This window comes from Chinchilla lanigera, unplaced genomic scaffold (assembly GCF_000276665.1).
Source record: "Chinchilla lanigera isolate Chin_1 unplaced genomic scaffold, ChiLan1.0 scaffold00115, whole genome shotgun sequence".
NCBI classification, from domain to species: Eukaryota; Metazoa; Chordata; class Mammalia; order Rodentia; family Chinchillidae; genus Chinchilla; species Chinchilla lanigera.
In genome coordinates, this window is record NW_004955516.1 from 1,285,798 (window position 1) to 1,296,719 (window position 10,922).

Below are 10,922 nucleotides of genomic sequence, written 5' to 3' on the forward strand. Positions count from 1 at the left end.
TGCCAGGAGCGGGCGACCTCTGCCGTCCCCTTTAGGCAGCGCGGCAGTGGCTGCCCGGGAACTGGCTCTCAGACCCCAGACGTCCTGGCCAGGTACCCCTGGGCCCGGCGAGGAGCGCAGAAACGCAAAGGACCGACAGCCGGCCCGCGGATCTGAGGGCGACAACTGGCCCTGCCTGGGCCACCGGGTCCGCACGCAGCGTGGCGCGAGCCGCTGGGGGACGAACAGGTGCGCGGGCGGGGGGCGGCGCTTGGGGATCCTGCGCACTGCGCGCGCCCCTCCCCCGCGCGGCTCCCGGCGCAGCCCCGGCCGGGCGCGAGCAGGAGGAGGAGTTGCGGCGGCCGCGGCCACTAGGGCAGGTCGGCGGCGCAGCGGGTATCCGCCGACGGTGCGGGCTGCTGCTCCCCGAGTGGACGAGGCGCGGGCGGCCCCGGGACCATGGAGCCTGGTGACACGGCGCGCCCTGGCCCGTGGCGGGCTGTCCGGGCGCTGCCGCCGCGGCTGCTACTGCTCCCGCTGCTCCCCTTGCTGCTGGGCAGGGGGCTGCGTGCAGGGGCCGCGGCCTCCTCTGCTGGGGCGGCGGCTGAGGACAGTAGCGCCATGGAGGAGCTCGCAACTGAGAAGGAGGCGGAGGAGAGCCACCGGCAGGACAGCGTGAGCCTGCTCACCTTCATCCTGCTGCTCACCCTCACCATCCTCACCATCTGGCTCTTCAAGCACCGCCGGGTGCGCTTCCTGCACGAGACTGGACTGGCCATGATCTACGGTGAGCACCCCTCCCGCGCCCCCATCCCCGCAGCCCTTCTCCCGGCGCCGCGCGGTGCTCCCCTTTCACTTGCGAACGTGCTTCGTTTCTTTCGCGTTTCTCGCTGCGATGGTGTGGGTTCCCAAGGTCAACTGTCTGCATTTCCTGGCGTTCTACAACCGTTAAAAAAATTCCACCCTATTTCGACATTTCTTCACTGAGCACCCAGGAAAATAAAAGGCACAGAGGTGGCCCTGTTCCTTCAGCCCCATTCTGTCCCTATTGCACCCCTCTCCCAGAGCGCCCCCCCCCCCACGCGCCCCAGTTCAGCTCCACAGATTGTGTGCATGCGTGCAGGTGGGTGACTTCCTAGGGGACCGTGCCACACCAGAGGATAGACCACAGTAGGGTGAGGACAAGGGCTGAAGGTATCTCGGCTTGGGTATGGGGTGACCAGTCCTCTTGGGTGCCACATCCGTGGCCAGCCTAAGTAGGCGCCCACTTCTGAGGTCCGTGTTCCCAGGTCTCTTGTTAATGAAGCTAAGAGCATGAAGTGCTGTGAAAGGTGAGCGTGGTCCAGGAGCCAGAGTGGTGGCACCATCATGTCAGACCTAGATAGGGAGACAGGTGTGTGTCCTGCTCTTATGTTCCAAGGGGAAGTTATATTCAGTTACTTGCTTTCTTCAAGGGAAAAGGAGCTTTTGTATTCCTAAAATGGTAACATGGAGTGATTTTCAACATACATTTCTGGGTGTGTGCTGAGGAAAAGTAGTGGTTTTTATTCTGGAATCAGCTTTCTTTTGTTGTTAAGGATGGGCTGATGCCATCATCCTTTTCTGGATTTAATAGGACATTGTGTTGCATACATGGTGGTCAACACAAATCTCATTAATTATATGAATCGTCCCTCTTCCTCCTTGATGCCCACTCTCACTTCCCCATGACTCCAAACTAGAGCCATGTGTTCTCTTTTTGAGTTTAATTTAGTGGCGTTAAAGCCCATATTTGCATCCTCCAGTGAAATAGATGAACCATGGCAGGACTGTTCCCAAGAGGGAGCATTTTACTTCATCACTTATACTGGAAAGATCTTTCCACTCAATTTCCAGCCAGGGCTCCCTGATAGAGAGTGGAAAGCTGACACCTTAATCTTTAATGTGAAAATTACCCTTGGTTCTGGCCTTGCTTCTCCGGTTGTTGCTTGGTTGTTGACAGCCTGGGCTCATGGCCACAAGACCTTTTCAAACAAACCACATAAGGGGCGAGTACTGTCAGGAGCCCTCCAGTTAAAAAAATAGCAGCCTTAACAGATTTTGAACTGATATAGGACTAGGTCTAAAATAGAGTTGGTTATTACAAATTGTAGGATGTAGGACACACTTTGGTTTCCCGACCTGGCTGTTCTTGAGCCCTGTAGTTTGTGTCATTTGGTGACAAATGACTGATGCCAGAGTGCCAGGTAAGCCTGGAGGTTTCCTGAGCAGATAGTGAGTAGGAAGTTGAAGAATGTTGTAATTTCAGGTGATTGACTCAAGCTATGTTGCAGATAAAGACAGCCTTTATACGTATATACATAGTCATGGAAATATATTTATTTTATTTTGTCTGTTTGACACAGGGTCTCACTATGAAGTTCAGGCTGGTCTTGAACTCACTTTGTAGCCCAGGCTGGCCTCGAACTCGCAGCGATCCTCCTGCCTCAGCCACCTGAGTGCTGGGATTACAGTGTGCACCATCACTCCTGGCTTTATTTTAAAGATCCCAGACTCAACTCCTTAAAGGAAATATAAAATAAGAAGTAGATTTGACAGGCTCATGAATACATGGTCAAGGGGTTGGAAAACAAATGGGGATTTAAAAATATATTTTTCTGAGAAGTACTCCCATGTTTTTAAAGAATTCAGTCACCTATGGTGTATCTTAAGTCTTAAACACGTTGGTGGAATTTTCCTTTGTTGATACGTACTTTTAAAACTCTCCTGAACCTTTTAGTCATTAGAGACGTGCTCCTATGTACCGATTTATTTTGTCCACAACCATGTTACAAATCTGGTTTACTTCATGATTCAGAAAAGGTAACATCATCTCAGAGCATTCCTGTGTAATTTTATTGTGTACTTTTGTGTCTTAGTGTTACTTTTAAACGTATAAAGACATTTAGTTTGTCAGTACATGATGTTCTGATGTAGCTTTTAATTGTGAGAAGACATATTTCTTTTTCTCTCAGGGATATTTTGAATTTTGTTTTAATCTCCCCCATTCTGAATCCTTGTTTGTTTTTTTCTTTTGGTACTGGGAATTGAACTCAGGACCTTGTACTTGCCAAGTGGGTACTGTGCTGCTGAGCTATATCCCCAGCCCCTGAATTCTTATATTATTTGATTATCTAATTATTCTCTATATCCTAAAAACTATTGAAATGGGGATTCTGATAAAAAATTCAGTTTGACAATCTTTTTAAAACTTGCTACATTCAGAGCATCATATGAAGTGATTACTACGTCAAGCAAATCTTTGAACATTTAGTGCATGCTGTACAGATTTTTCAAGAACTTCTTTTTTTAAATAGCAGGAAATTAGATTTTACTTCTCAATATCAATAGAGGAAGTGAGTAATCCTCTTCTTGGTTCTGAGTGATAAAGGATAGAAAGATCTGAAGAAACATTTGTTAAGTGTCCACAGTATGCTTGGTACTTAACTTATGGAGGCAAATAATTTAACTTTTAAATGTTGGCAAATTGTTATTAATAAAGGATTTTAACTGTGGATTTCAAAACCGTGTATTTAGAAAACATTTTAAGAAAGTCTAATTTCTGCCACTTTGTTTTCTTTTTGTAGTATTGGGGATCTAACCCATCCAGTTTCACATGCCAGGAAAGTGCTGCACAACTGAGCTGTAGCCCCGGCCCTTCACCACCTTTTTATATTAAAGTGACATGTCAGTCTGAGTGGGGTGTCTTTAGTATTTTTAAAAAATTCATATATAAGCTGAGATAGCAAAAAATATCCCTAGAAGGACATGCAGTAGATTAGTAATATTGCTTTCTTCAGGTGGGGTGGGGTAGCTGACTGGGAAATAGGACTGTGTACCCTTTTGTACATTTGAACAGTGTATACTCTTTTGTGCTTTTTGATTTTTTAACTATGGAAGTGGAATCAACTAATCCTGCATTCATGCCTCCTTTTTGTGTCCTTTACCTGGCATTTTAAGGTGTTCCTCAAATCAATTGCCTTAATTTGACGCCTACTTCTCTCTATTAAAATCACATTATGTTACAGTATCAGTTTTCAGTGACCTTTCAATTGTTGATGCTACATGGAACTTCTGCAGCCCTGCGCCTGAGATGGAAACAAAATGGAAACGGGAAGACATTTTTCTGCCTCTCTCTCTCCTTCCTTCTCTTTACCCTGTTGTCCCCAGGAAAGAGCTGATGTTCTGTTAGGAGTGGTAGGCACAAAATAGACCCCATACTAAGTTCTTGCTTGAGTGCAAAGGAGCTAAAGACATTAAGAGATGATGGTGATAGTGAATGCTTTGCATTTGAATAGAGAGGAACTCTCCCAACCACCACGGGACAGTTCTAAACCTTCTTCCCTGGAAATTGGGGGAGTCAGCTGCAAGGGAAGGTGGCCCAGTACCTGACTCGCGGGAAGTTGAAAGCAGCCCCCAGACCCTGCCATGCCAGCTGTAGGCAGCTGGGTAGAGCACTAGCCTGATACCAGTATAACCTGTTTTGTCAGACCAGGGAGCTCTCAACTGGCTTTGTGTATGATTAAGTGCCATCTTAAAGTCACTAGGCCTGCATGTCTGTGCAGCAGAAATAGCAAGTGTTTGAAGCAAGGAAAGGTGGTATAAACAGACCGTGTCAGTTAATTGTGGTTCCCTTTCATGTGTACAGTAGTTCTGCTTCCTCCACAATGTTTTTGTGACAACTGACATGGGTCCAAAATATCTGACTCTGCCACGCTTGCCCACCACCTGCTTCTTGCTTACCTTCCTGCACGCCTATCAGCTTTCTGAAGGACACATTGGTCAGCCCCTCTGGGTTCTGTGGATCATGGGCTCATTATGCCCTCTTACTGGGTGGGAGCTGAATTGCTAAGCACAGCGTAAGAGTGGGCTTGTAGGTAGAGTTTGAAAGGGCCAAGTAAGACTTTTGCAGTAACATGAAATTAACATTTGAGTCTGTGAGCAAATATTTTGGAACACCTTCCTGGTGAAGTGGGAGTTCCCCCCACGTCTTTTTAAAGCCTCTTACTTTGGACCCAGTGGGGCAGCTCTGTGTGGTCTTGCTTTGTTGCCATTTGCCTCTGAATTTGAATACTAATCTTGTTACTTATAAAACTATATTACATTGGGTGGACTCTCTGAGCCTTAGTTTCCTCTCTGAGAAAATGGAGTTAATGTTACAGTATTGTTGAGATATCTAAAGGGTCAAGTGCAATGTTTGGCACTTAAGCACTTGGTAAATATTCCTATTCTCATTTAGACTTTGTGATTCTTTGGCAAGCTTTGCCTCTTGAGTTTTGTTCAGTAGAGGCCTGCTGTAATTTTAAAGTGCATTATGACACAGTAAGTAGGAGTGAGTAGAACTGTATATGTTTTGTATATGTTTGGTGGACTACTTACTAAGAACTAGAAAAATCTACATCTGTCATTCCTATTTACCTAGCAATTTCAATTCTTGCACTGCATCTTCCAGAAACATTTGCATTAGGATATTAAATTATATAGGCAGTATATTTGTTGCAACAGAAAGTGTTGCAGTGCTCATCAGGAGGGGACCTGATAAGTTACAGTATCTTCCCCCTAAAGAATACTACATAGCTGATAAAAAGGTCCTTTGAGATGTCCTTTGAAGGCAAATGTTCATGTAAGACTGTTGTGGAAAAAACAAAGTGCAGGACATTCTATATTATATTATATTAATACATAACATATGTGCTTTTGTGGAAGGATATCCAAGTTTAGCAATGGGTTATCTTCTTGGAGTAGGACCAGTTTTTGGGAGAGAGGAGGAGGAGATGGTATTTCTCATTTCATATTCTTCTGAATGGCCTGAATTTTCTTTAATACATGCTGATACACTGACTTTTTTCTTTCTTTTTTTGTAGTGCTGGGTATCAAAATAGGGCCTTGGGCATTTAGGTAAATAGTTTACCACTGAGCTACATTCCCAGCTGTTACCTTTGCAATTTAAACATGGTTTTAAAATAAAACAAATAACTTATGCAACAAAAAATTTATTAGAAATATGAGTTATGTGGTTGGGTAACATTTTCCTTGGATGCTAAACTGTTTTTTTTTAAAGAATCTCTGAACATAAAAGATACTTTTATTTATTTTAAGTTATATATGGGAGTGAGGTATTTGTGTCTTAAAAATTAGACAAACTGCTTTCCTGCAAGTACTGAAACTTTTAAAAGTTTACCTTTTTGGAATGTTGTAAATTGAATATCACCATTCGCCATCCCCTACTAATAGCTGGTATAGAGAGGGGTTTTCAGTGATTTCCAGAGCCAGAGGTAAACGTTTATTGGGGAACACGGTACTTGCATGGTGTTGAATATCAGCCCACAGATTGTTTGCCTACTGCAAAGTAAAGAAGGTTCATTTACAGGGAGTTTTTACAGTCACTATCTCATGACCAAGTGATCAGATTTATCCGTACTCATCTTGGGGCTGTCTGTGATGCAATAAGAAACCCAGTTTTACCTATGTAATATTCTTCCCCTAAATGTTTAATCTGAATGTAATCATGGATGGAGACACACCTTCTAGTTTACAGGAAATGCAGAGGATAGAGAATCAAGTTATAAAACACTATGAGAAAGCAATTGGACAAATCCAGAATATGGGGGCAATCTTCAAGTCTGCTGTTTTCAAAAAGTCAATATCAAGGGAACTAGAAAGGTGGGATGGGGGGGTGTGTTTTAGACTAATGAAGACCAAAGAGATATAACTAAGCATAGCACAGGAAACTTGATTGGTTCTTGGATCATGAAAATAAAGTATAAATGATGTTTTGGGGATAATTTGGGGTATTTGAATATAGACTGGGTATTAGCTGATGCAGTATTAGAGAGTTACTATTATTTTTCTTAGGATAATTGAGGTAATGTAGGAGAATGTACTCATGGAGATGCAGGCTAAATTGGGGTGAAGTGTGTGAGTGCTGTTGTATACAGGTTTTCAAAAAGTTCCATCAAAAATACACATAGCACATTACATAGGGAAAATAAATGTGGCAACACACTAGTAATTGTTAAAGCTAGATAGTGCATGAAATGGTATGAATTCTGCTCCTGCCTCAACATTTTGTATGTCTTGAAATTTTATTAAAATATATTGGAACTGCTTAATTGGAAAGAACAGCTGGGATGAGGGAAAGAAGAAAAGAAGGAAGGAAGGAAGGGAAATACACACACAAATGCACACACACACACACACACACACACACAAGATAGCTAAGATAATTGTACTGCTAATTTCTATTGGTTTATTGAAAGGAACAGTTAATGTTTAACTGTTTGATCAATCTTGCATACATATATTTGGTAATCTGAGTAACTACTTTGAAGATAATAATAAGTAATACAACAACCGTTGTTGATTTCCTGTTATCTTGTTTTGAAATTCTGTATCATTTTTATTGTTTTTGGTCTTTGTTTTTGTTATTTTGTTTTTGTTCTTTTCTCAATAAAATAAAATAAAATATGTTGGAAAAGAAGTTAACCTTTCCGTTAACTTGTTAGCCTCCCTGTCTGAAAGGTTGTACAGGTGAGGGTGCATATTTCATGTATATTACTCTCAATAGTTCCTTTCTGGTACTTATTGACAGAGATATTAGCTTATAGGAGATGATGTTAGACTTACCTCTCTTAAGAATTAGTAATTTCTTTTTAACTTCATTTTTTTTAAGTTCATGTGTCTTTGTAAAAATTGCCTCTGCTTCATTTATAAGAGAGTATATGTTGCGAGACCTTTTTGGTTAAAACTTGCTCCTTGGCTTTTAGTCAGTATGGATATTTGTGTTAGCTTAATCCTAGTTGTTAAACCAGCCCCATATTTCAGTGATCTAAAATAAGAGAAATTCATGTTTTCACTCATGTAATAGGCCAGTACAAAGGACTAGCTGTGGCTCTCCACATTGTGATTCTGGGCCTGTGTGCTTTCCGTCTCCTGGCTTCTCCATTCTTGGGGTCTGGAATCTTCCCATTCCTGCTAATGAATGAGGAAAGAGAAAGAAGATCATATGGGGAAGATACATGTGCTAAATGTGGAAAATTTGCACATCTCTTGCCTGTTTCTGTTGGATAGAATTTGTCACAAGGCTGTTCTAACTGGAAGGGAGCCAGGGAAATGTAGTGTAGTTGGAGGAAGAGGAATAGGTTTGGAAAGCAGCCAGCTAGTCTCTGTAGCAGTATTTGATGAGTACTTTGTCATACTTAATCCAGAAAAGAGAAATGGGTAGTAGGATTTGCATGGGATTTGTTTTTGAGTGTTAGTTGTTGGTAAACTATACCAGACATGATGGTGAATGTCTGCAATCGCAGCTACTGTGGAGGCAAAGGCAGGAGAGTCCGGGGTGAGGCCCAGAAATTTAACACTTTATCAGGAGGTTCTTTTATGCTGAAGTTACGCACTTAGTAGTATAAAGTTTTAAAAATGGACTTTTAAAGAGCAGTTTTATATTCACAGAAAATTAAGCAAATGGTTGAAATTTCCTATATATTTTACAACCCAAAATAGGCACAGGCTTGCCCATTATCAGCATTCCCGACTAGAGTGGTACATTTTGTTACAACTAGTGAACCTACATTAACACAACTTTATAACCCAAAATCTGTAGTTTGTATTAGGGTTCATTCTTAGTGCGATATATCTTGTGGAGTTGGATAAATGTGTAAGATGAAGCTGCCATTATTATATTATACAGAGTGCTTTCGCTGCCCTAAAAATCCTCTGCACTTTGCCTGTTTATCCTGTTTCTCCCACCCCATCCCTCCCCCTTTTGGCAATCAACCACTGATCCTTTTACTGTCTCTATAGTTTTGCCTTTTCCAGAATGTCATATAGTCAGAATCATGATATGAACCATTTCAGATTGGCGGCTTCCCTTAGCAGTGTGCTCCATATTCTGGATATGTCACAGTTTATACCCACTACTGAAGGACATCTTGGTTGCTTCAAGTTTTGGCAAATACAAATAAAAATATTTAAGCTTTCACTATTCAAATACATTCACTATGTTTTTGTAATAAAAAATAGCAGAAAAATAGCAAGTGTTTATTGAATACCTTTCAGAATAGCTAGGCACCATGCTAAATACTCTGCATATTTTGAGCCATTTAGCCTTCACATTAAGTGTATGAAAACCTTTGTATCTGAGGGAAATTAGATGGGGCCACTGCCGCATCTCTCCTTGGAGGCCCCTGGGGTTGCCAGCAGTCACCATGTGTTCACAGGTTTGAACCGCTCCTCTGTCGCAGAGAGTCCAGTGAATCCCGTCTCAGGGAGAAGGTGTTGCTGGCTACCTCCTTCTTCTTCGTTGAAGTTTTACTCTTCACTCTCTCTGTGGGCTTCAGTTCACACTTTGGATCCTTCCTGGGTCCAGGGGGGCCCACTTCACTCCCTCTTGTCTTCCTCATGTTGCTATATTTCAGTGTCTGGATGGTGCGTCTCAGAGAGGCTCTTTCTCTGCTGCTCACTACTCCGCCATCTTGGTGTCCCTCAATTTCTTCACGTCCTCTCTAACACTTGCTTTTTCCCCAATTAAAAAATTATAGCTACATGAGTAGATTTAAATTGGTACCACATTGTGTCTTTGATTTTTACTTCCATAATGACCAATGATGAGCATCCTTTTGCGTACTTATTGGCCATTTGTACATCTTATTTGGTGAAATGTCTATTAAAATTCTTTGCCTATTTTCAATTTTGGTTCTTTGTTGTTGATTTCGTTAATGAGTAATGGGAATTCTTAGTATATTCTGCAGTTAATCTCTTTTTTGATCTGTGGTTTGCCAGTTTTTGCTCCCATTCTCTGGATTGCCTTTTCACTGTGTTGATAGTGTCTTTTAATCCATGATCCTATCTGTAGGAAAAATTCACCCTACAACTAAGTAGTATGCAAACATTTTGCTCCTATACATCTCTGCATGTATCCTTTTGAATTATTATTGTGAAAATTATATCTTTATATATTGTGTGCTCATTAACATAGATTTATAATTACTGTTTTTCTGCATTTGTCATTTTAATCATACAGGAAAAAAGGAGTTACAAACCAAAAGTTTTTACAGTTACTTGTTATTTTTAAACCAATGCTCTTTCTTTCTTCATTGTGGCTATTTAGTGTCTTTTCATTTCTTCAGCCTGAGAAATCCTAAACATTTTTTTGTGGGGCAGGTCTACTAGTAATGATCTCATTTAGCTTTTCTTTATCTGGGAATTTCTTAACTTCTTCATTCTTGAGAGATGGTTTCGCCAGATACAGAATTCCAGACAAAAACCAGTTTTTTTTTCCCTCAGCATTTTAAAGATACCATCTTACCTTCCTTCTGGCCTTCAGGGTTTCTGCTGAGAAACCAGTTTTTATATAGTAAAAAAGAATTCCTTATATATGGCAAGTCACTTCTCTTTGCCACTTTTAACATTTTGTCCTTGACCTCCATCACGATTGCTTTTAATGTGTTTTAATGTGGATCACTTGGAGTTAATCCTGCTTGGAGATTCTTGAGTTTCTTGGATGTGTGTATTCATGTATTTTATCAAATTTTGGAAGTTTTCAGCCACTATGTCTTCAAATATTCTTTTATTGGTCTACCTGATGTTATCCAACAGGTCCCTCATGCTTTGTTCATTTTTCTATGTATTTCTGCTTCTCAGACTTGAGAAAGGTCACTTGTCTTATCTTGTAGTTTGCTAATTCTTACTGATAACTGTTCAAACATGGTGGTGAGCCCCTGTAGTCAATTTTTCAACTAAGTTACTATACTTTTCAATTCTAGAATTCTAGTACTTTTTATAATTTCTATCTCTATCAGTGTTCTCATTTTTTTCAGACATTGTCTTTCTGATTTCTCTTAGTCCATGGTTTCCTTTAGTTCTTGAAGCACATTTAAGGCAGTTGATTTTGTTTTTGTCTAATATGTCCAGTATCTCAACCATCT

At 41.4% G+C, this 10,922-nt stretch overlaps 1 protein-coding gene across 2 annotated transcripts in view; it reads left to right on the forward strand.

Annotated features, from left to right (window-relative positions):
* The first annotated feature begins 272 nt into the window (after nt 1-272).
* Nucleotides 273-10,922, forward strand: part of Slc9a7 (solute carrier family 9, subfamily A (NHE7, cation proton antiporter 7), member 7) — a 142,720-nt gene continuing 132,070 nt past the window's right edge. For both annotated transcript variants that reach the window (XM_005408973.2, XM_005408975.2), the window contains exon 1: nt 273-766. In XM_005408973.2, the coding sequence (XP_005409030.1) occupies nt 439-766 (328 nt within the window). In that variant the 5' untranslated portion in view covers nt 273-438. The remainder of the gene's footprint in view (nt 767-10,922) is intronic.